This window comes from Maylandia zebra, linkage group LG18 (genome assembly GCF_041146795.1).
Source record: "Maylandia zebra isolate NMK-2024a linkage group LG18, Mzebra_GT3a, whole genome shotgun sequence".
NCBI classification, from domain to species: domain Eukaryota; kingdom Metazoa; phylum Chordata; class Actinopteri; order Cichliformes; family Cichlidae; genus Maylandia; species Maylandia zebra.
Window position 1 is genome coordinate 30,037,502 of NC_135184.1, and position 26,570 is coordinate 30,064,071.

General features: G+C 42.4%; 1 protein-coding gene across 11 annotated transcripts in view; it reads left to right on the forward strand.

Annotated features, from left to right (window-relative positions):
* Window positions 1–26,570, forward strand: part of ctnnd2b (catenin (cadherin-associated protein), delta 2b) — a 240,754-nt gene that overhangs the window by 106,023 nt on the left and 108,161 nt on the right. For all 11 annotated transcript variants that reach the window (XM_024806087.2, XM_076876378.1, XM_024806086.2 and 8 more), the window contains 2 exons: window positions 21,470–21,504; window positions 22,790–22,906. In XM_024806087.2, coding sequence (XP_024661855.1) covers window positions 21,470–21,504; window positions 22,790–22,906 — 152 coding nt within the window. The remainder of the gene's footprint in view (window positions 1–21,469; window positions 21,505–22,789; window positions 22,907–26,570) is intronic.

Below are 26,570 nucleotides of genomic sequence, written 5' to 3' on the forward strand. Positions count from 1 at the left end.
TTTCTAAGTTTAGGTCTGCATCCATCACTACACCCAAATTTCTCGCCTGGTTTGTGGTTTTTAGGTGTATAGATTGAAGTTCTCTGGTGACCTGTAATCGTTTTTCTGTGGAGTCATTAACCAGTCATTAATTTCCTCGATGCATTTACCAAGAGCCTGTACAGGGCCTCGGTCTCCTGGTGACATTGTGATATATATTTGTGTGTCATCTGCATAGCTATGATAGTTTATTTTGTTTTTCTTTATAATCTGTGCCAGTGGGAGCATGTAAATGTTAAACAGAAAGGGTCCCAAGATGGAACCTTGGGGAACTCCACATGTGATACTTGTCTGCTCAGATGTGAAGTTAGAATTAGAATAGAATAGAATTCAACTTTATTGTCATTGCACATGCACAGGTACAGGGCAACGAAATGCAGTTTGCATCCATCCAGAAGTGCTTTAGTGATATAGATATATTACAATATATATTAGCAATAATATAGATATGTGAGTATATTACAGAAATGGGTCTATTATGGTACGTTATAATGTACACGGTATGAAGTATGTTGTGAATATTCTATAACTATAAGTATGTACAGGCTGTAGTGAGTACAAGCTATGTACAGGATATGAACAGGATATAAATATGAAAAACTATACAGAAATCTGAGATATACAGCTATACAGAAATGGGAACTATGTAAGTTGTAAACAGTTGTAGGGTTAAAAATTATCGAATGTACAGAATGATTATTTACACAGAGCTATACAGTAGTGCAGTTAAGATAAGTGAGATATAATTCCTACAGAGGCTATATAAAGTGCTGGTGGTTGTGAGTGGTGGTTCAGTCCATGTTATTATTGTGTGTTTGAGGGTACGGTTGTCCATTGTGGGTGTGTGTATGTTCAGTCCATGTGTTAACGTGGGTCAGATGTCAGGAGGCAGAGTTCAGGAGTCTGACAGCTGTGGGGAAGAAGCTGTTCCGGTACCAGGTGGTCTTAGTCCGGACTCTTCACCCTCCTGCCCTCTTCACCCTCTGGGAGGCGCTACAGCCTCCCAGAGGGTGAAGAGGGCAGGAGGGTGAAGAGTCCATGTGATGGGTGACTGGGGTCTTTCAGACACCGCTTCCTGTAGATGTCTTTCGTGGCAGGAAGTGGTGCTCCGGCGATGCGCTGGGCAGTTTTCACGACCCTCTGCAACGCCTTCCAATCCGAGGCAGAGCAGTCCCGTACCAGACTGTTATACAGTTGGTCAGGATGCTCTCGATGGTGCAACGATAGAAGTTCACCAGGATGTCTGAGGACAGGTGGTTCTTCCTCGGAGTCCTCAAGAAGAAGAGGCGCTGGTGAGCCTTCTTGACCAGCTTGGAGCTGTTACCTATTGATACAAAGTATTTCCTGTTTTCTAAGTATGTTTTGAACCAGTTTAGTACAGTTCCTGAAAGACCTGCCCAGTTCTCCAGACGTTTGAGTAATATGTTGTGGTCAACTGTATCAAATGCTGCACTGAGATCCAGTAAAACTAAGACTGACATTTTTCCACTGTCTGTATTCAGACATATGTCATTGAACACTTTGGTCAGAGCAGTTTCAGTGCTGTGGTTCTGTCTAAAACCTGACTGGAAGGCATCATAGCAGTTATTCTGTTTTAAGAAGTAACTGAGCTGTTGAGAAACTGCTTTTTCAATGATCTTACTTAAAAATGGGAGATTTGAGATCGGCCTGTAGTTGTTCATTTGTGTCTTGTCAAGATTGTCCTTTTTCAGTATAGGTTTTATTACAGCAGTTTTTAGTGATTCTGGAAACACACCTGACATTAAAGAAAAGCTGACGATCTGTAACAGGTCTGACTCCAAAGTCTTTGAGACCTTTTTGAAAAAATGTGTTGGCAGGACATCTAAACAGCAGGAGGAGGAGTTCAGTTGACCTATGAGGTCCTCCAGGTCTTTGCTGTTAATAGGGTGAAACTGTTTTATGGTGTTTAAACAGTTTTTTGGTGGACACAGTACATATTCTGGATCTGCTGTTGATGTACCAATTGCTTGTCTAATCTTTTGGATTTTTTCTGTGAAGAATTTGGCAAAGTCATTGCAGGCCATGGTTGAATGAAGTTCAGCTGCCACTGACACAGGAGGGTTTGTTAGCCTGTCAACTGTAGAAAATAAGACCCGAGCATTATGACTGTTTTTAGTGATGATGTCAGAGAAGTAAGACCTTCTTGCACTCCTCAGTTGTAAATTATAATTGTGAAGTTTCTCTTTATAGATGTCACAATGAACCTGGAGGTTTGTTTTTCTCCATCTGCGCTCAGCTTTCCTACACTCTCTTTTTTCATTTTTCACTAGTGTGGAGTTTCTCCATGGAGACTTTTTCCTTCCAGAGATAACCTTCACCTTAATGGGAGCAATAGTGTCCATTACATTTAACATGTTAGCATTGAAGCTATTGACGAGCTCATTGACTGAACCTTTGGACAGGTCAGGTGTTAATGGGAAGACCTGGTTAAAAATCACACTACTGTGTTCAGTTATACACCGTTTTGTGATCACTGCTGTTGATATATTTATGTGGGCTGAGATTTTACTTTCAAAGAAAACACAGTAATGATCAGACAGGCCCACATCAGACACAGTAACCTTTGAAATGCTCAGGCCCTTGGAGATCAGTAGGTCAAGAGTGTGTCCTCTATTATGTGTGGCCTCTGTTACATGCTGAGTCAGCCCAAAGTTGCCCAGAGTGTTACTCAGGTCTTTAGTCCCTTTGTCCTGAGGGTTGTCCACATGGATGTTAAAATCCCCAACAATAATTACATAGTCGAAATCAACACAGATCACAGACAGCAGTTCACTGAGGTCATTAAAAAAGTCTGTGCAGTATTTGGGAGGCCTGTAAACATTAAGAAACACAACTTTGGATGGGGCCTTCAGCTGTAAAGCCACATATTCAAAAGACTGAAAACTTCCAGGAGATAGTTGCTTACATTGAAATGATTCATTAAATAAGACAGCAACCCCTCCTCCTCTCCTGCTCACCCTGGCCTCACTGATAAAACTGTAGTTAGGAGGGGTCGTCTCGATGAGAACAGCTCCACTGTTACTTTGGTCCAACCAAGTTTCAGTTAAAAACATAAAATCAAGGCTGTGCTCAGTGATTAAATCATTAATTAAAAATGTTTTCCCAGCTAAAGATCTAACGTTTAATAAAGCCAACTTAAGTGTTTTAGAGGTATTACTTGTCCCCTCATGTTTGGGAGCAGTCTGTGGCACACAAGGTATGTTTACTATATTTAAAGATCTTTTAGAGTGCAGATCTCTGTGTTTTGACCAGGCCACATGTCTCCTTCTGTCACCTAAAAGTACAGAAATTTTAAAACCTTCTAGTAAACAGGGTCCCAGCTTCTCCTGGGAAAAGTCACCACTGCCATAATCCTCGCAGCCCAGACCCTCCACACATCACACATCAGACTGTGGAGACAGGGCATGAAGGTGGTAAGGAGGAACTAAGGGGGGCGAGGCTGGGCAATGTGACTTTAATTGCTCTGTTGAGGGTGGGGCTCGATGGCCCCTTTAAACAAAATATCACATTTTCTATTAATAAGCGTTTGTTGGTTTGGTCCTACTTGTTGAAGTAGTGAGATTGTATAGGATCACATACATTTGTAAAAGCTTTCAGAAATCCTAAGTAGATGTTAGCACTACTTAGACTGCAAAAGTCATTGAGAGAAGCAGCTTTAATGGAATTTGGCATCCAGCTATAAAGCCAGAGCCATTTTCACTTAGTTAAAAAGCATTACACTTTATTTTACTTATTTAATTTCATTAACTTTGTGATCCTTCACACCAATATATACATACATACATACATACATTTTGTATGTATACATTAAAAAAAAAAAACCAACAACAACAGTGTAACAAACACATGCTTAAACACTCCTACACCCTTCTGTGGGATGATCTGCTGACAGCAAAACCTAATTAACTTAATGTCTTAAATGGAGTCATGATAGTTTCAAAGCCTGACACACAGGGGAGTGAGCTGCAGCAGTACACTGAGACGTGGAGCCCATTGCTGGGCATTTTGGCTACAAACTGATGTTTTCCTTAATTTAGCTTTGGAGGTCTGCCATCCATTAAAGTGGCTTGGCTGAACTTGATCGATCCTGATAAGGAGACCTGGCACACGGTGTCTGATATACAGTAGCAAGTGTGTGTGTGTGTGTGTGTGTGTGTGTGTGTGTGTGTGTGTGTGTGTGTGTGTGTGTGTGTGTGTGTGTGTGTGTGTGTGTGTGTGTGCAACAGGCCAAATCCAGAGCCAGCAAAATTGATCTGACACCTTGCTAGCTTGAGAGTAGATGGCCACAGCTTTGCCTTGTCAATCTGGAAAGAGAGAAAAACACAGTACAGCACTGTGGATAGAGCTCCAACACTCGGGCTAAACACAGTGTTTTGACAGCAGGGTTGTGTTATATATCGGTTTTCGAAGAGAACTTGTCTGGACAGCAGCATCAGGGACACAAATTCCCTGTGGAAATGATGGAAATAAAACGTCGTGCTTCAGTGCAGCAGCTTGGGAAGCATTTTCCCTTAAAGTATCCTCTTTTTGCTTCTATAACCAGCAGATGAGAGAGCATGCCAGCACGGGTTACGTGAATGATTTGTAACAAAGTTGAAGTACTCAGTCCATTATAAGACAAAACCTCAATTCCTGCAGAGAGAAAGGCTCTGCAGTCTTTTTTTATAAATGGCCTCTGAACAGCTATCCCATAGGGAGGTTTTGTCTATTGACAGCCGCACTTATTTATAGCTCTTGACAGGCTCAATATTTCGGCCCTTGATATCCGGAGAAGCTTGCTTGGTGCTCGGCAGAAACAGATGACTGATTGCGACTGAAGAGCTGCTCTCTCAGGCTCTTTATAGTCATGTAAAGGACTTTTATTCTGCTCGAAGGAAGGTTCAAATGCCCCTACAGCACTAGAAGAGAGATGTATCACAGCCAGGCATTTGTGACATCGTGTTTGTCGAGAAACATTTCAATCTACGTCTGTTTGCGAGAAATCCCAAATGATCAGAATAGTTGGAGAGTTTTAGCGGGCGTATTAGCTATCTGCCAAGAGCAATACACACACATATACATATAGATACTTGTAGTGATGTTATCTGTCTGTGGGCATTTCACAGAGTGCTCTGGAAAGACTGGCTGGTCTCACACAGAGAACCAACATGGCCGTCTCCCATACTGGCAGACTAGAGAGTCAATCTGACCAATTTAGTGGGTCACAGGAGACTTCTGCTTCTCCCTCCCTCCTCCTCCTCCCCCCTCTCCGACCATTTGTTTGGAGCATGTGGACGGGGTAACAGAAATGGCGAGCTGCTCCTCATCCTGCTGTGCTTTAATCACTCGCTTCAAAGGCTCTCGTGTTCCTTTCTTGATGGCAGAAGGGAGGAAAATGAAGCTCTGCTCTACCTTGCCTGAATTCCTGTACATCAGAACCAGACAAGACGATATCTCCCGTCACCTTCACTGTCCTAGCTCCAGTTTGGCATCTCACGCTGTGCTTTTTTCATTTAAAAAAAGAGCAGAATTTCACTAAAAAATATTATCGCTCTTAGCCAGACGTAGAGCCCTGCTTCCTGTTGGTGTTATTTTCCTTGCCGATTGCAATCTGGTGTAGCACTGCCGGAAAGCAGCGTTATTTTGTTTGCAACTGCAAAAAGTTGATTTTTTTCTCCTTCTTCTTCTGCGTAAGAACGCGCATGCTCTGACAGAGAGCCAAGAAATCCGACTTTGTGACCTAAGTGCTAACACACACAGACACCTCACATCGTACGTGTTTCCTTTTTGTTTAAGGATGAAATCACCAGACCTCTAATATCCTCAGGCGTAAATGAGGAAATAGATTTGGCAACAACAAGTGACCATTACAAAAGTGAGCACTTTTCTCATCTTGATCAAGTTTGGTTAACTTGGGAGGACAAAAACCTCCTGTTTAAATATGTGTTCTCTTGTGGGCCGAGAAAGCAAGCTATAAACACATTTAACTTAATATGGTGAACCTGGTTGGCAAACAATTTACATACCCGTTCTGTAGGTGGCAAATCTGTTCACTATTAAGATCATGTTTCTGGCCAGCTGGGTAATGTCCAATAGACTGTGTTATTTCTGTTTGTGATGTCCCAACAACTAGATGGAGTACACCTGTGGCACAGAAAGATAAACCACAAGCTTAGATAACTTCAAACCACTGAAAAACTATCAACTTTACATTAAAGAGGAACTTTAATGAGACTGAAGAAGTCACTTGGATGTGTGATGAAACGTTTCTCCCACTGAAAACTACGTCCAGATGAACAGAATCAACCTTTTGGGATTTACTTACCTGGAAGATTGAAAGTGCCCCAAGACAGGAGCTCTAATGAGCTTGTGGACTATCAGTTTGAAGCACAAAACTTAGCAATTTAGGCCATATTTGAATGAGAGGACAGACCTTGGGAATTGTAATCTAAGATTAGCACTGATGAGCTAGGTTCTTGGGATAGGTTTATTCTTAGATATCTGTGATATTAAATGTGATAGAGCTTGCCAAGCCTTAGAATAAAACATACTTACTTGCTAAAAATGAACAGATGTGTTTTTGTACAATCAGATGTTGTGACTGTGCCCCTAATCATACACAATGCTATCCTTATTGTGGTTTAAATGGGTGAGTTGTGTTTAAAAAAAAGTTTTGAGACCAGACTGTACATGTTCGTGCTGTGAAGTTGGACATTTTAACACTGGAGTCTTGAGGGGATTGACCTGCTTATGGAGCCAGCCTCAAGTGGCCATTAGAGGAACTGCAGTTTTTTTTTGCACCTCCTCATTAGCTTCGTTTTGCAGCTAATAAGATTGGAGCTTATTTAACGCCAAAGAGAGCTCCACATACAGGTAAGTTTATCGCCTAGTAGGTCTATCACTGCGATCGACTCCTTGTGCTTCTCCAAAGTCGTCAAAGGTTAGGATTTGGATTAACTGCCTTGCTTAAATCACCCCCAATAGGATGGTCTCTGACTTGCAGAGATGCTGAGACCCTGGGTTGAAGAATTCCCTGTCATCTCATTACCTGATCCTGGCCCGCATTATGCAGTACATAGCCTCTGTATAAGTCACAGTGTTCAGCATTATCCCAAGGCTGTTGACATTTTCAACCCGTTCATTTCTCTCCTCTCTTGAGATATGAGATACAGCCAAGTTAGATAGTACCTGGACAAAGCAGCAACAGTTAGCTATTGTTCCAGCATAATGCGTAATTAAGTCAAACTCATGTGACTGGGCAAGATAAAGCACGTAGTTACAAAGCACACTGGGGTCCTCCATCTTTGAGCTCAGACTGTAATTAAAGGGCTACAATAGCCATTCTGGGATGTGCTTGGTCTTTTCCCCTGGCTGGCTGATGGGCTGCCTGAATGCCACCAAGGGTAACTGGAAATTTATGCTAAAAGTTCAGTTCAAGAAGATCCATCGCTGAATTCAGCATGGCTCTGTGTGCTTATCTGTTAATTTTCTTAACAAATCTCAATATGATGAAATGCTATTTAATGTATTCTGTTGAAACAAAGTATCACATGTTTATGTATCAAACATAACATGTGATACTCAGATTAACACTTACAAAAGCCTTGCACATTGACCGACCTCCCCCTTTCTGTTGGATTGTTTTACTCCTTATAAAAAGGATGTTCTTCATCTTTGCATTATCTTAAAAAAACAAGCATTATCACGGTGCAGCTCCACTGAGACTATCAGCTATATTTAATTCCATCAGTGACCTGTACCACTGAAAGCTCCTGCTATCTTTCTAATCAAATTTCACCTAATAGCTTCAGTAATAGAGTGGATTGGACCAAAGTGGCCACAGTCAATATGCCTATAATAAATGTATAAAATGACATTATGGAAAGAACGTGGAAATGTGAAAAGAGTCACTCAGAGTTTTCTAACTTGTTATTTTGCAGTGCTGGCTATGTATTCTTGAAAAGGGTAAGTTAAACCCAAGGTCCTACAGCAGAAACAGAATGCTGTTATCACAAGGAAAACAGTTTACAGATGTTTTTCATGTCTCATGGCTCCTGCTGTTATCCTCCAGTCATACCCAGTTTCTTCATAAGTAGTATTTGGCTTATCTGGCTTATTGCAAATGTCTTATTGTAAAATAGCCTAAAATGAAGAGTCACCAGTAAAACAGTTGGTTGATGAATTATAGGTTGTTTGATGTTGGGTCAATACAGAAGGTCATGGTTATTTAAAGTACAGTACATAAAGCATGTCAACTGCACAGACTCATAGTGAGCTAATTCATCTAATCCCCAAAAGTGACAAATGGACAAGAACAGGATTTAATAGTCAGAAGTCACTATAAATAATTTACTTCAAAATGGGTTTCTTTTTTAACATTTAATTAAAAGCTACTGATTACATAAAGTTTTATCTGGATTGCAGACTGTATCTTCAAAGCTGTAGTTACGACTCCATAGAGAATGATCACACAGCTCTACAATCCCAGGCAGCTTGGGCGCCTGCTTAGTGGGCTGCCCACTGCTTCACTGAGTGAATGGGTCAAATGCAGAGAAAAACAAGTAATTTCCCCATAGGGATCAATAAAGTATCCATTATTATTATTAAAGGTAACTATGAATCTCACGGATGACAACCCATGATTAATGTCGATTGAAATTTATGCAAAAGTAATCTACGTTTGTAAAAGCCATCCCCTTTGTTTTTATTATAAAAGCCTTTCACTTTGTTTTTGTTTGTTTTTTAAGTAATGTCTGTAAAATGGCCCTGAGTAAATTAATAACCACAGTGTGGCTTCAGCTTTTGAATCTAAATCAGCGCTGACACAAGCTGCACTATTGTTTGATGGTTTCCAAGAGTGAAAAAGGCCTTTGCTTTCCTTTATGGGTGGCTCTATTATCTAACTGCTCTGTCTACAAGAGGACCGGCATTGTGGTCAGCACAGATAACAGATAATATGGAACGCATGGAAATAGATGGATTATATGGACAGGGTTTAGAATGTGTTTATTGGGTGGATAAAATGATGGGATTTTCATTGCTTGGCATTCGCTCTTTTAAGCCCCTCTCATTGGATTTAACAGAGCTCTCTCCTCTTTCTCTGCCTGTGTCCATCATCTTCTGTCTTTCCTCTTCAGATCTTTGTATTGCATTATATTACACCCTTCATTTTCTGCCTCTCTGTGTATCTCTTTCATGTTTTCTCTCGCTGTTTGTGTATCATGTTGCTTCTCTCAGTCGTCCTCTGTTCTTTCTTAATGCAGCAGTCCAGTCAGTCAGAGAGATTAGATGGTTAGAGAGCAGTGGATTTATGACATTACCTGTTGTTTTTTAGACCCAAATAGCCAAAATGCATCCTTTAAAGCATCTGAAAATATCAGGTCACATTGTACAACGAGAGTTGATCATTATTTAAAATTACAAAATGACAGAGTGGTACACTTCCCATCTGTTCTTTCATCCAAGTGAAAGTTCCAAGTGGGGCTTTTAACTAAAATTGTCATAGCTAGGCTCAAGTGTTGGAATAGAGAGCTTTTACCTAACTTGCTATTTGCTTGATTTGAATTATAGCTCAAATTGTCCTCTTATTTTGACACACACGGGCCTACGTTCCCACTTATTGTAAGATTTGAATTATAGGCCTAAAATGGCAGCAGCTGTGACAGGTACTGTGGAATACAGCCTAATAGACTCATTTTAAAGTTAACTAGAACTTCTACAGCCCTTCAAAATTCAGACATTTTATGGTGGTTTTGTACTGGTTTTGAAGAATGCATTGTTAATATGCTTCCATACAGTATAATGTGAACCCTCAACATCTCATCTCTTACTTCACATGAGTACATTTAGAATTCTTAAAGAATTTTTGCTTATTTCCAGATCAATATTTGTATTTTTTCCACAAAGTTTTAGCTTCTCTTCTTGTAAGGCCACCTTTACTTTAAGCCAGCTTTCTTCTAATTGGCTGTCCCTCATAAACAAATGGTTTAAACAGCAGTTGGGTTGTTGCATTACAGATATGGTGCTTTTCAAGTCCTACCTAGCCCACTGGTTATGAGGTAGCAGTGATTACTCGGGCACTGGCCTCACTGGTCCAAAACTCTGTTCTAGTAATCTACCTGTCACCCTTAAAACAGTTTTCCAAAAGGTAAACATTCACAGGCTTAAAATTGAGTTTGTTAAGTTGCATTTTAAGAAAATAAGGAGTAAATCCATGTCCTTTTGAAAAACGGGCAGTATAAAAAGTAGTCTGTTGTCTCTGGTCTAAAGTAGCAAGAGTCTCTCAAGATGTTGTCCCCTTTATGCGGCTTGTTGGAGCTATCCACAATACACTCAGTAAGTATTAACTCGACAGGTAACAGTGTGTATTTGTCCTGGTTTTGGAAATAAATGGCCTGGTAATTACTTCTAACTAATTAGTGTATCCAATCTTTCCAGTCAGGTTTTAGCCAAGCTTGTTGGGAATGAGAATGGAGCCTTTCTGCATTTGACTTTCACACTAGAGGGGAGGTTTGTCTCATGTTATAATCCTAATTTTACAAGGTCAGTTGTTCTTGCTTCTAAAAATAGCCTGGGGGGAATTTTGAGATAATCCGGTATTGTAGCTGAGCACTTTTGCAGTAAACAACATTGTCCTTAACTTCAGATCATTTCATGTCAGATTCTGTAATATCATTGTGTTTTGTGCTCACGCAGCAAAATTGTTGCTTTTTCATTGACATGTATAGTCTTGTGCTTTTTCTACACCCACAGTATATATATATCTAAGGCTAATGTTTAAGTTTGTAGTATTTAAGCTCTGTATGTAACACAAAACGAGCCACACTCACACGTGCACACACGCACTGTATCATTAGCACTGATGAAGTACTATGCAGTGACATGACCCGCAGCAGGTAAGATGATCACGCTGTCAATTAGTCTTCTTTTGCTCCACTAATTATACTGTCAAATTTCATTGATGCACAATAGAGATTCAATGGGAGACAAGCACCAGTTCTCTCTGTTTCCTGGGCCAGAAGGCACATGAACTGTTTCAGGTAGTGAACACTGACTAGATATAGCTGGTGGCAAGCAGCAGAAAGAACTGCAGAGGGAGAGATGAAGGATAGTTGCAGCTCAGGTGCACCATGTCATTTTCCATTAAAATCACACCACAGGCAAATTTCCAGGGGGCTGTTATAGTCACACATCAACATCTTAACAATGTCACTGTGATGTTAGCATTTACAGTCATGTGAAGAAAAAAAATAACAGGAAAGCTGTCTTGCACATTCCTGTGAAACACTAAATACACCCTCACTATTTCCATAGGAATTAAAAGTAGCAGCCAGGTACCGGTAATCAAAAGCAGCTGATTAACTGGTCATCGACACGTGTGGTTTCTTCTATAAAAGCAGATGTTTTGCCATTTGTCTGGTCTGGAATATTCAGGTTAAGGTAATGGTACATCTAGACTCATTTACCATGTTAAATGTTACATTTCGTGATGTTACAATTAGAAAAAGACTGAACAGGTATGGCTTGTTTGGAGTTATTTCCGAGAGGAAGCCTCTTCTCTCTACAAAGAACATGGCAGCATGGATAAAATTTGCAAATCTGCATCAACCAAACCACAAGACTTATATATCCAACAATGTCCTCTGCACAGATGAGACCAAACTGAAGATGTTTAGCCCAAATGCACAACTTCCTGTTTAGGGAAAACAAAGCATAAACGCAGCACAAACGCCTCTACCAACTGTCAGCACGGTGCTGGAGGAGTGATGATTTGGGCTTTTTTATCAGCCAAATGAACTGGGCGCCCTGCAGTCATTGAGTCAGCCATGAACTTCTCTGTATACCAAAGTATTCTAGAGTCAAAAATGAGTCCATTTGTCTGACAGCTGAAATTGAGTCATGTAACAGCACTATGATCTCAAGTAGCCAGCAAATCTAATGGAACAGAATGGCTGAAATATAAATGCTGCAATGGCCTAGTCAAATGAATAAATGAATGCCCACTAATCTTAATGAACTGGAGCAACTTTGTAAAGAACAGTGGGCCAAAATTCTTGCACAACGATGCGGAACACTGATAAAGCTTCAATATTTATGCTCTTTTTGCTGCTGAAGTGGTTCTATGAGCTACTGAATGATGAGGTGTACTTAGTTTTTTAACTAGTTTATTAGTCTTTAAGCCTTTCACGCATAGTGTTCACTACAGTGGACAGCTATTCAAAGGCTGTTTTCTTGTATTTGTGACAGTGTCAATGGTATATTTGCACATAAACCACTACATTGGACACTGATGTGTCACCCCATACCCTGCCACCCACTCCAAAGGTGTTGTTGTCCACCTGAGCGGACGTGTAAAAAAGTCTTTGAAAAGTACATGTTTAAAAAAGAAGTTCAAAAATCTTTTTTTCATGCCTAAAGATGAATAAAAAGATGTAAGAGAAAAATCCTGATTAAGGTTGGCATAATTCATGCATGAAAGGGTTAAAAAACTTTCTTCATCACATGACTAGAAGTAAAAGCTATCTCTGTAGCCTAGCGTGGCTGTGAGAGTCTTGCTTACACAGCCTTAGGTTCGAATAATCTACGCGTCACCCTTCCCCGGCATGGTCTGCAATTCCACTGCTGGGGATGCGGACTCACCTGCATGGCATCCACAATCACGCCTAGCCGGCTTTAAAATCTGTACTGGGTCCTGAGATTGGGTTGTTGTTGGTGTGTGTGGCTGGGAGCCGCAAAGCTAAAGCCAAGTAGTGTTGAAACAGCAACCGAGTGAATAAAGTATATGCTGAAAAGCCTTAATGTGTGGACGGGTCTGCCGTGAGTTATTTACAATCACATTTCGACCCTGATTCATGATCGTGTGTTAGATTAAGGATTTTTAGATGCTAGTCTCATTGTGCATATTGTACTCCAAGATTGAGCTTTGATTCCGATTCCTTCATTTAACTCATTACTTATCTCTGCTCCTGTCCTGATAATGAAGAATAAAGTTCTACATTTCACCCAATTCTGACAAAAATCCAACACCCTCTGGACTATTTTATATTCCAGCTTCAGCCCCGTGTTGATATAACCACTTGAAGCTAACACCACTTGGCCTCTTCCCTCAGTTTCCAGCAAGGTGTCTACATGAGCGCTCAGCTTGCATGGACTTTTACTTGCATCACATCTTGGCCATTGGTAAATAATACACATTCATCTCCACTCAGGCATATTCAAGAGCAGTGAGGCATCATTTTGACACCAACAAATGTAGGAAAAGTATGTGAGGACCAGCCTGCTCTACTCTTAAGAAAACATTGACTCAGTCTGTGTCATCAGTACTGCCTGTCGGAGCCCAGACCAGTCATAATAATCCTCATCATCCTGCCCCGTCAAAGGTGTTTGTCTGATATAAACACACTCCATCCTCCCAGATATGGGGCTTTAGTCTCTCTCTGCTTCCCTGCTTTGTGTAATGCATTTGTGTGCTTTGCGTGCTTCCAAGACTTGTGTCTGTGGAGGAGTGTTTGTGCAAGTGCATGGCTGTGTTTTTTTGGGATAATAACGTCTGATGGATGAGGAGTCTGCTATGCTGACAAAAGGCCCCATTAACATATACCGCTTGGCTCCCTCTCGCAATCCGTCATACACCACATACACCCACAGAAAATGCAGGTAATCAATGGGAAGATTTAATACCAGCCTGTCTCCTAAAAATTACGTTCCCATGCAGCTAGACTGTGTTCCCAATTACGGTTTAAAGTAAAAGTATTGTCTCGCCAATAAAATACAATGTAATGTAAAAGCTCTACAAGCACTATTTAAACATAACAGTGTTGTAGATTATCTAAGGTTCAGCTATCAAGTGGAACCATCCTTGTTTTTAATTAGTTTTATCTGACATTTTCACTTTTAAATTCAGTTTTCATTCACTGGTTAGTAGAGCTGGGCAATAGAACGATAACGATATGTATCGCGATATAACTTTTTCTCGATAGAAAAATTAAACTATCGCGATAGACCTCGCCGCTCTTGTCCTCTTAAAAAAAAAAAGAAAAAAAAAGAAAAAAAAGAACAGCCAATCCAAATTAAGTAGCGCAGAGCCGAACCAATTACAGCCGCAGCGTCACGTCACGTGACTTGTTATGTACAGTACAACTGCCAAGCCGCACATGTGTATTTGTTTGGGAAGCAGCCAGCGACCGTACCGCCCGGGTAATGGAGGAAATGAGTGTGCCGACTAGAGAAATCAACCGAGCGTGACCAAAGGTTACCGAAGAGAAAACAGATGATGGTTCCAATGCCGGAGAGATTGTCGAACGGAAGAGCCATAGAAGTTCCGTAGTGTGAAGGTATTTCGGCTATTTCAAGTCTGACAAAAAACAGAGTAGCGTGCACTGTAAATTGTGCTGAAAGCAAGTCTGGAAATACAATTGTCATGGCTACTGAACGGACCCATGCGCAGACAGTTCTTTCAAGGAAACAAAAAGGGGATTTATTTACAATAGGGATCACCTTAGTGCAAAATATATGTACAGTGAGTTGGGAGGGGGTCCAGGGCTCCAGGGAGAGAAGGGGGGGGGGGGATCCACACACACGCTTCCTCTTCCACTCAGTCACCGCCACCGCTCCTCCGCACACACACACTCCTCTTCAGCCGCACTCGCTCCAACACTCCACACACTGCCCCACTTGGACAGGTCCGGTGATTCGGTCCAGAATCTACAGACAGAAGGTCAAGGTTAGTTCCACAACATAAAACACGTGTAAGCGATTCTTCTTTGAATATGCCGCGAGCACGAACTCAGGTGGTTCGACGTTCCAGCGGTGAGCTGCTCTGTGCCACTGCCTTAAATAGCAGCTGGGGAAATCAGCCAGATCAGCCGCAGGTGGACACCATCCACAGGGGTGCGTGGGCCAAGAGTGAGAGCCCGTAATGAGCTCCACCCAGGCAGAGAGGAGGAGGAGAGACAAAAAACTAAAACTAACAACAACAAAACCTGTAGCCAGCGTGGGCCAACCAGAGAGACACGGGGACCGTGACAGTACCCCCCCCTCAACGGGAGCCTCCCGGCGACCCACCAGGCTTATCCGGATGAAGGCGATGAAAGTCGGCAACCATCCCGGGATCCAACACAGCGGAGCGGGGAACCCAGCAACGTTCCTCAAGGCCATAACCCTCCCAGTCCACCAGATAGTGAAGACCCCTCCCGCGACGGCGAGAGTCCATGATGCGGGAGATCGTGTAGGCAGGGAGGCCACCAATGACCCGAGCGGGCGGAGGGGGCCTGGAAGGAGGGCACAATGGACTGGAGAGACACGGCTTAATCTGAGACACATGGAAGACATTGTGTATCTTCATGTTGCGCGGCAACTTAAGGCGAACAGAAACAGGGTTTATCAAAGCAGCAATTTCAAAAGGCCCGATGAAGGTTGAGGTGAGCTTCTTCGATTCGGCATGAACAGGAACGAAGCGTGTGGACAACCAAACCTTTTGACCGATGGTGTACTCAGGAGCGTGAGTGCGGCGCTGGTCAGCCAGACGTTTGTAGCGTTCTTTCGTGCGCAGCAAGGCCGCACGGGTGGCCCTCCAAACCCGGCGACACCTACGAAGGTGAAACTGGACCGAAGGGACAAAGTGCTCACCTTCCAGAGCAGGGAACAGAGGAGGCTGATACCCCAGGGAGGCCTCAAACGGAGATTGCCCTGTAGCTGAAGACGTCAGGCTGTTGTGGGCATATTCCACCCAGGGCAGTTGGTCGCTCCAGATGGTTTGGTTGGAAGCAACTATGCAGCGCAGAGCAGTCTCCAGCTCCTGGTTAGTGCGCTCAGTTTGTCCGTTGCTCTGTGGGTGGTAACCAGAGGAGAGACTGACCTTGGCTCCTAGCGCCGAGCAGAACTCCTTCCACACACGAGAGGTGAATTGCGGCCCACGATCCGAGACCACGTCCTCCGGAATGCCATGGAGGCGGAACACATGATGCGTGAGATGCCGAGCCGTCTCCAGGGCCGTCGGGAGCTTGGGGAGTGCAACAAAATGCGCAGCCTTTGAAAAGCGGTCAACAATAGTCATTATAGTGGTGTTACCTGCTGACTGTGGGAGGCCGGTAACAAAATCCACCGTGATATGGGACCACGGCCGAGACGGTGTGGGTAAAGGTAGCAGCAAGCCGGCCGGAGGTTGATGTCCCAGCTTGTTGCAGGCGCAGGTTGAACAGGCAGAGACGTACTCACGAACGTCTCGTGATAATGTGGGCCACCAGAAGTAGCGCTGAAGGAAGGTGATCATTCTGTGTACTCCTGGGTGACATGTGAAGCGGGCAGTGTGAGCCCAATGCAGTACCTGAGACCGAGTGGCCAATGGAACAAAGAGCCGCCCCGCTGGTCCTCCTCCAGGGTCTGGTTCGGCCCGCTGAGCCTCACGAATGGCCGACTCGATTTCCCATGTTATGGCACCGATGGCACAAGCCGCTGGCAGGATAGGTTCAGGGTCCCGCCTCTCCTCAGACACCGAGAACTGACGTGATAGGGCGTCCGGCTTCACATTCCGCGAGCCCGGTCTGTAGGAGATTGAAAAGTTAAAACGGGTGAAAAAAAGAGACCACCTAGCCTGTCGGGCGTTGAGACGTTTTCTGTTTGCAGGTAAGCCAGGTTTTTGTGGTCTGTCCATACAATGAATGGCAGAGCTGTGCCCTCCAACCAGTGCCTCCATTCCTCCAAGGCCAGTTTTATAGCCAAGAGCTCCCGGTCTCCCACATCATAGTTGCGTTCAGCTGGGGAGAGACGGCGAGAGAAGAAGGCACAGGGCCGTAGCTTACCCTCCCGCTGCTGCGAGAGCACGGCGCCGACCCCCGAGTCGGAGGCATCCACCTCCACAATGAACTGGAGTCGCAAGTCGGGCTGGGCCAGGATGGGTGCAGTGGTGAATCGGTCCTTGAGCTGTGCGAAGGCCTTTTGGGCCGCCTGATCCCACTGAAAAGAGAGGTTAAGCGGGTCAAAGGCAGAGCGATTTTACTGAAGTCCCTAATGAACCGGCGATAAAAGTTCGCAAAGCCGAGGAACTGCTGAAGCTGACGGTGATCAGTTGGTTCCGGCCATTCCACAACAGCTTTGATCTTGGCCGGATCCGGTTTGAGGTTACCCTGGTCAATTATGTAACCCAGGAACGCCACTGTTTGAACGTGGAATTCACATTTCTCCCCCTTTACAAAGAGTCTGTTCTCCAGCAGCCGCTGCAGGACCTGTTTCACATGGGTTACATGTTCGGTTTCAGTCTTAGAGAAAATCAGGATGTCGTCCAGATAGACGAAAACGAACCGATCTAGGAAATCACGGAGCACGTCGTTAACCAACGCTTGGAAGATGGCTGGAACGTTCTGTCATGGCTACTGAACGGACCCACGCGCAGACAGTTCTTTCAAGGAAACAAAAAGGGGATTTATTTACAATAGGGATCACCTTAGTGCAAAATATATGTACAGTGAGTTGGGCCAGCGTGGGCCAACCAGAGAGACACGGGGACCGTGACAACAATAAACTGGTGCATGCGCTACGTCCACACGTACCCGGGTATTTTTGAAAACGCAGATTTTTCTATGAGTTTGCACCTTTCGTCCACACGTAAACGGCGTTTTTGGTCACTGAAAACGAAGATTTTTGAAAACTCCGTTTTTGCATTTACGTGTGGACTAGAAAAACGGAGAAAACGCAGCGTCAAAGGTGTGCGCATTTTTTGACGTCACACTGTGCGCCACGTTATTGTTTCGGTGAAATGAATTTCTACAATACTGTTACTATTAATTCTACTCTCCGCAGTGTTTAAATGCTTACATATACACACAGTTACTGTCCCTCCACACATACGACTCGGTTCTGCTTCTATGCCCCAGCTTTGTTTACTTTTTCCCACCGAGGCTTCTAGACTTCTGATTGGCCAACATTTCTGCACGGTTAGGAATCTAGCTCCACCTGCTGCTTTGGCATGTTCATAGCAGCGTTTTCCTTCATTTCTCCCTTTATGTGTGGATGGGATTATTTTTTAAAACGAAAACGGAAAGTCTCCGTTTTCAAAAATACCCGTGTACGTGTGGACGTAGCCTCAGTCTCTGACTGGAAGCGCTAATTCGTCATTCGGCTTTTGTCAGACTAAAGTAACTGTTAAAACTGTTTGAAAAGCTAAGCTATACAACAAGGAGAGATTGAGAATTTCCTTTTAGTTCTCAGTTTATTTGATATTGACAAAAGTTAGTCAATTTTGTCTGTTCTTCTGTAAAACAAACTAAGATTTATTTTTAGAATTAATATTTTGTTTCTAAGTGGAATTGACAATTTAGTCTGTTTCGTTTGTTCTATTTTTAAACTTAAACGCTTTAGCGGCTGCCTTTTGTGTAGTTTGCAATATTTGCCTTTATTTATCTGAAAAAGTCTCATGTTCCTTAAGTACATCTACCCTGTTGAACTTATTATGGGAAATAAATATTTAAATAAAAACAAGCTGCTGATTATTTCACATTTTACTTGTGAGCAACGGCACATTTAAATCTTACAAATATCGTTATTTGGCTTATATCGTGATATATATCGTTATCGCCTGAAATGGAAAAAAACATATCGTGATATGAAAAAATCTTATATCGCCCAGCTCTACTGGTTAGGTGTAGCCACCACAAGACGAATAGGTCATGGTTTGGGTTCAAACGTGCCCTTTCGGTGTTAACACCATTCGGGTTCCCAGCTCAATGAGCAGAAGAAGTGAGTAAGAACATGCATTTGCAGCCCAACTACTGGGTTGGGCTGCCTTTAACTCTTCATGAGCTTCAACAGCGTCACCTAGTTACTGCAGATTAGTCAGCTGCACATTTGTGATGGAACTCTCTCATTTCACCACGTCCCAAAGGTGCTCTTGAATTGAAATGTGGTGACTGTGGAGGCCATCTGAGTACAGTGAGCTCAGTGTCATGCTCAACAAACCTGGTTGAAATCATCTGAGCTTGTGAAGGCGTGTGTTATCCCATATTCTCATGGGTACACTGTGGCTATAAGGGTATGAGGTTTGATGGGGAGATTGATACCGCTTTGAATTCTGTATGCTAACAAGAAAACTAAAACCAGCAGATTATTTGCTGAGCAATTAGCTGAGGCCAGTTGGCAACTGTTTTAGGCTCCTTCCAGCCTTTGAGCTAAATTAGTCACTTACTGCTTCTAACTTCACCACAAAGACATGAAAGTCCATTTTCATAAGAAAAAATTGTGAAAAGTCATATCTCTTTGTATGTTTTTACATATTGTTAGTGTACACTATATTATAGTGTCATTATTTTACCGTTTTACCTTCCTTGTTAGAAGTAATTAGGAAGGGCAGGTTTAGAAATGAGTATATCAAATGGACAACTAAGGTTGAGTAGTTTGGTTAGTGAGGCAAATCTGACATACTTGGGCGTGTGCACTGGAGGGACAGTGGATGTACTGGACCTTTATCCTTTTTGATGTGGAATATGGAGCTGCCAGGCAGGCGCCAAAGAGAGACCACAGAGAAGCTTTGTGCATGTAGTGAGAGAGCTCATGTAGAGGGTTTGAATACTAGAGTTAGGATTAGAGGCAGATGATCCACTATGGAGTACCCTAAAGGGAGCAGCTGAAAGAAGGAGATCATAGTAATTTTAATTTTCAGGCTCAGAGGCACAGAGTAACCTTTGGGAATGTCAGTCTTATCAACAGGCGGTTGGTCATCCAGGAATTGAGGTGGATAAGGAACTTTTCCAAAAGTAGAACTTGAAGCCCTCGAGCTCGTTTCAGCAAACAGGCCTCAAAGGAGAATACAGGAAATCGGAATTACCAAGAGCCTTTAATCCTTGAGCAGGAAATACAACTTGGAAATGATACTTTTACTCAGAGTAATAAAACAGTAACACTGTACTTAATACAGTACATGATGTGTAGTCACTCCACTTGTTTGCTCTACTGAGCCTGTAGCCTACTTACATGGGTAAATGTTATTATTTTGGTGTTATGTCACGTATTGACACAAACACAAGGGTTATTTAGTGTGTGTGGATTACAAAGGTTTAAATCTTGTTGATATTGATTTACACTGAACATCTTGGCGATCATAATACAATGGAGGTTTTCTGAATTTGTAAGATTAATAGGAATTTACGTGCTCTGGTGTCTAATGTCTTCTGACAAATATCACTGGTTGGGGAGTTACAGAGAGAATATACAAGAGGAGTCTTCAAAGATTTATTGGACGTTGCTACAGTCGAAAGCTGTATAGAATTACTGTGTGTGTGTGTTTGTGTGTGTGTGTGTGTGTGTGTCACAACAAGAATACCACTGTAAGTAAACACTAAAAAACAGCAATATAGTTTCTCATATGTTTGTTTCAGGGTGCCAATCCACACAAAATCACAGGCAGAACCGCCTTTACATAGCCATCAAATATCCTGAATGAACTAGCAAACAAATCAACAAATTAAGTGCGTAAAAGGAGCTGACATGGTTGTGTACATGCTATGTAATGAAATTCAAGGAGCAAATATTACTTCTCTGCTACCTGGTAGGACAGAACGAGAGGGGAAATAACAGGAGAGAAGAGGAAATGAGTTTGCGTGAGACTTATAACCACGCACTTGTATGACAACTGAAACAGAAATGCGTAGGCCTGTCAGCATTGTTTGTTATATGTAACATTATGGCTGTGTTGAAACACTAAATGGGAGTCTGTGTGAAGATACGTTATTGCCTGCCAAGACAAAGCTGAAGACGGTCTGTAAACACAGTAAATGCACAGGGAATTTCAGGAGCAACGCCGACACTTGTGAGCAGCATTGGTACTCCGTGCTTTATCTGTTGGCACTACTGCGTACCAAATCAGTGCAGATGTGTATGGAATCTTATATTTTTTTTATTATTGTGTTTCACTGGTGCAGAAAAACAGGCAGACTTCTCTAGTCCTATTTGAACTGATGTTTTCTCACCACCCTTTTAGTAATATTTCTTATCTCCAATCCCTTTGTGCTTACCCTTCTGAAATCATTCCCATGACAAGATAACACTGTAGAGGGATAAACAAATACCCCAAACAAGTTCACAAAAAGAGAAATTCAAAAGCAACCTTGTTTTCACTTTGATAATAAGGCATTTTGGAGTGTATGTTATTGGTTTTGAGAAGGGTCTCTGTTCCCAAGGTACTGAAGAATCTGAAGTCTGTATGTTTTCATCCTTCAGCGAAAAAATAAGAGTTCAAACCGTAGAAAGCAGCATTTTGTGTGGTATTCCCGTTTTTATCGCAAACCTACGCAGTGGACATGGATGGGAAACACAGTTTAAGGCATGTGTGGCTTAATGGACTACCGTCAATCTAAAAGTATCCCGATGGTGCTCCACCAAAGAACAACATTTCACAGTATATTAACACTTTTTTTTTCTTTCTCTCGTTTGTCTCTTGCAGTTCAGCAGATGAGAAGTTTCGCTGGAATAATCAAGGTAATGGGACTGTCTTATTCACTGTTTGTACTGTAGCGCTGCGCTTTGCTGGTTGTGCTTATTGCATTGTAATCTCGTCCTATATAATATTATATATATTGATGTAGTTCTTTAGAAAGTACTGCGGTGGTCTTAAACCACCCCAATAAAGGTTAGTTAACAATAAAAGGGTGAGATTCTCTCACCACACCTCAAACCATCTGACAACTGAGTAAAGCAGCATTTGCAAATAATTCTGAGTATTTAGTTTAACCTGTTCAGGGTGCCAGATGGGATGTGCTTTCCATAAAGGACAATGAGAATCAATGAGCTTTTAGGCAATTTGAAAGTCAAATTAAGACACTTCTCCAGGCTTGACAACTTCTTTGACGGCATTTATTAGCTGAAGAAATACCTCCCATGCGTGACACTTAGGTCTCCCTCTCTCTGCCTCATTGTCAGTCACGCTGAGTTGTATAGGAAGCGCGGAGTTTTTGTGGTTTAAACCCTCCACAGTGAAAGTTTTCAATGTCTGCCGCGGTCTTTATCCATCCCGCTATGCGGGGGGGGGGGACAGATTTAAAAATGACTTTTAGCTTTTGTTAGTGAGGGTAAGAGTAATTCTAGTGGAATGCTTCAGACACCCCTGGAAATGCTTCACCAACAGCATCAACATCATCAGTCTAGAATTGTGTCAGTTGAAGTCAATAAAATCTGCCTCCTAAATCCACTGACTAAGTCCTCTACTATTACCGTTTCTCTTCTGTCTTGATAAGAGATTAATGCTGCTCCTAAGACTCATTTGTAAGCTGTTATCCCCCTTGGCAGCCCACTTTAACTTGAAAACACTGGGCATGTTATCAGCCTCTTTCTGACAGACAAATGGCTGGTATCTAAGTACAAGGTGGACCTCAAGATTTGTTGCTGGATTATCAGTTAGGCCTTTACCCTTGGCCCATTGATCGCCATTGCATGCTGCTCTGTGTCACTGTGTAAAGCCACTTCTTGGGTAACTAATCTGCAGTTAAATGACAATGATTTTGAATATTTTTTTGTTGAAACTTGTCTAGAATTGTGTTATAGTCTAAGATCCAGTTGCTTATATTCAAAGGTGGGTTTCTGGTTAAAGGATGAGTTGAAAATGAAAGGTTACAAACACAATAGACAGAAAGCAGAGACAATGAGAGTCATTGGGAGTCTGCATGTGGCTCTTCATTTGCTAACTGTAAGAAATAGTGTAGTCACATGATGTGTAAGTGTATGAATTTCTGCTCATGTTTGTCTCCTGTTCTTCCTGCACGTGTAGATGGACAGAAGGACATAGAGGAGGAGCTGACAACAGGCCTAGAGCTGGTGGACTCCTGCATCCGATCGCTCCAGGAATCGGGCATCTTGGACTCACAGGACACTTCTACAGGAGACAGTAAGATCAATGTTGTGATGATGAGAGTAGAACGAGAAACGATTCTTCCTCCTTTTTCTTTCCTGAGACGGCAAAAAGAAGCATATCTTGGAAGAGGAAAGGTACAATCTAATCAAAACCAGCGAGGATGGTTATTCCCAGAGAGCCGTAGTCTCCAGGTTTTGGTTGATTAACCTGTTGAATGTGTTTGAGTTCACAAAGAAAGTGCGCTTCACAAAAACAGCCTCCTCCACTAGTGAGGAAGCATGGCAGTGCAGCAGTATGTTTAGTCCTCCTTTGAATTAACAGCAACCTTTTTAATGAAACCTGTTCAAGGTTCAAGGTTCATTATTTGTCACATGCATAGTTATACAAGTATAACACACAGTGAAATGTAGCCTGACACGCTCCTCGACATGTGCAAAAATTGGGGGGGGGGGGGGGTGTAGAGGAAGAACATGTGTCTGGAAGAGTCCTGTCTCAGTCAATTATAGATGATGTGAGAGGGCGGGTGTGTGTGTTTAGGGCCCGGATGGCTTGGGGATAGAAGCTCCTCTTGAGTCTCTCTGTCCTTGCCCGGAAGATGCGGAACCTTCTACCAAATTGCAGAAGTTGGAACAGTTTGTTGCCAGGATGGGACGGGTCCTTCAGTATCTGCGCTGCTCTAGTCCGGCATCTCCTGGTGTAGGTGTCCTGAAGCGGGGGGAGAGCAATCCTGCAGCAGCGTTCTGCTGTACGGATCACTCTCTGGAGAGCTTTTTGGTCCTTCACACAGCTGTTCCCAAACCACGATGTCATGTTCTGTGTGAGGATGCTCTCCACAGCGCCTGTATAGAAAATCCTGAGGATCTTTGGAGAGACCCTGAACTTCCTCAGTTGTCGTAGGTGATACAGGCGCTGCCTAGCCTTTTTGGTCTGGACCTGAATGTGGGCAGCCCATGTCAGGTCTGAGGAGATGTGGACACCAAGATACTTGAAGGACTGCACCCTCTCCACTGGAGCTCCATTGATGATAATGGGCTTGTAGCTTGTTACATGATGATCTGTACTCAGGCTGATTAGTGTCTCCTCACCTAAATGCAAAACATGTTTTCTTTCATTACCGTGACTGCTGCGGTCAAAATACGGCTTCTTTCAAACATAAAAGTTTAAATCCACAGAATCTGTTGCAATAGTATGTTAGTGTGCCAAAGATGAATGCAGCTTTCATTGAATTTTTTGTTGATGACAAGTTGCCTTTCTGTTCTTGTATGACCCATATACCTTTTAGCCTTTGAACATTAAGAAGTTGAATAACATTGGCAATTAAAGTGAAAACAGATTCATTTTAAGACTGGATTTAAGTTGCTACTTCTATTTATTCTCTTCTTAGCTCTGATTTGGTCCATAGAAGGACTTATTTGTCTCTTTATCTGCTAAGTTCCTTGAAAACTTAGAAACAATTGCTAGAAGAAGAGGTTGTGCTGCTTTTTAATGTGAAGTTTAAAGTAGTTTGTCAGAGCACTCAGTGAAACCGCTCTCAACCTTCTATACTTGGTCCCAGGGATGCTACTGGGTGTTACTCTATATTCTACCCCATGCGAGAGCGGTAGCTGTCAGGAGACATGCAGTGTTGCCAGTAGTTTGATATGCTAATCCATCCTTGCTGAGGTGTCAGCTGTCCTGCTGTTCACAGTACAGAGAGGTGAGGCACACACACCAACATGCAGCTAAACAGCACAGACACATTAAGCTACATATATCCACACACTGAGCGCTGAATGAAAACACGGAAAAGTTGTAGAGGTGTGCATGCACAGTATTGTGCATTAACATTCACAGACGGATGCGACACAACACAAACAGGAATGTTAATTTTTCAAATGTAAAATATCAGTTATGCAATGTGTCACTCACTGGCTAATCAAAAGAGAGAAAGAGTGAATGGCAGGTCAGCCACAGACAGGATAAAGGCAGTGCGGACAACAAGAGGGTGAGTAGAGGAACAACAGAAGCAATGATGTAGTCAAACATACAGCATTAATGAACTCATATTGGTGTGTTAGTGTTAGGAAAATGGGACAAATGTTGTCTTTTTCTGTTCTAACGACATATCTGAACAATTAGTTTACAGTTTACTGAATAATCTAAGCATGGGATGAGTGTGAATGTTTACAACATGAAACATTTGGGTTTTTCAACTATTTAAAATGGCTTCTATAAGTATTCATATGCTTCCGCCTCTCACTGTAAAATCCAGCTGTCTTGATCAGTAAAGAAAAACAACTCACACAATTGTAGACTGATGATGTTTTGCTATAAATGGAATAACACATTCTTACTAGGATTACTTTCAAAGGAAATAATATGTCACAACTTAGCTAGTTACATTAGCAACACACACACACACACACACACATATATCATTACTAGCGCATCTAGTGTGTAGTATATGAATCCTGTTAAGAAACTTGCATAGATGCTAATGGATGTTATCGGCTAACTGAATTGAAAAGAATTGAGTATATCTGGGAAATCATTCTTAATGTCAGTCTTAGAATGTATATACTGACATTGTCCATGTCTTTAATATGCAAGCTGCATAGCTAGCCTTGATACCTCTATCATAATTCTTTTATTGTATTTTTTTATTCAGGCGGAGACTTTAAGCCAACTCATTCAATGTTAGCTCAACTTGCTAGCTAGCTCTGATGATAAAAGCTGCGATTGATTTAGAGTTGCTGTCTAGAAATGGTAACTCTCTGAAATCAATCACCAATTACGTGGGAAATTACTCTAATCGTGGCAAATAATTGTTTGCTTGTGTTAAGAAAACACTGTTTATTAGCATGATTTAAAATGCACCAAATTTACTAGTGTGTTGCGCTATGATAGAGCGCAATGAAAAGATTGAATTTAAGAGGTGGGAACTCAGAGATTTTTGTGACTGACCCTTTTGCATATGTATTTCTGGGAGCTTGTTTTTTAAGGTACAAAAGATAGCGAGGAGAATATTTAAATCAAGCGCGCAAACTGACTTACCAAGGTTTGTGACGTGTGATTTACTGCTAGCTGCTCCAACATTTAACGCTGAAAAAAAGCCTGTTGTGTTTTTGCTCTTGATATTGAAACGAACTGACTCTGCCCTTTTTTAGAAAACCAGAACAGCTTTTTTAACTCACTCGTAAAACTAAACTAACCACACAGGGCTGTTTGCCGGTTGCACTTACATTTTTATTTTGTCTCGTTTAGTTAAAAGTACACACTACTTAGCACACAGCCAAGCACATGCATGCATAGGAAATATAATACCTGTATGACAAATGAAGAGATGTTTACATACGCCCACACACACCTGTAACCCATGCCCACTGGAGCAGCAGAATCCATGCCTTTTACTCGAGCTGCTGAGCAGATTAACGTGACACAGCAGCAGAGTACACCGAGTGTCTTCACGCTGCTTCATGCTGGTGTTTGCGGCTGTGTTGCGAGCAGCTATTTGGGACCGTGCATGCAGTTTCATTTGTGTTGCAGACTCGACGTGCCTCTAATGGGCATCTAAATATAGACCACCTCATGAAATATTAAAACATGTCAATCGAGAAGTCTGGTCACGAAGAAAAGCTCTTTGGGTCTGCGTGCATGACAGAAAAGAGAAAAGAGGTCAGAATGTGCACAACTCCGTAGATGCAGGTATATGCAAATG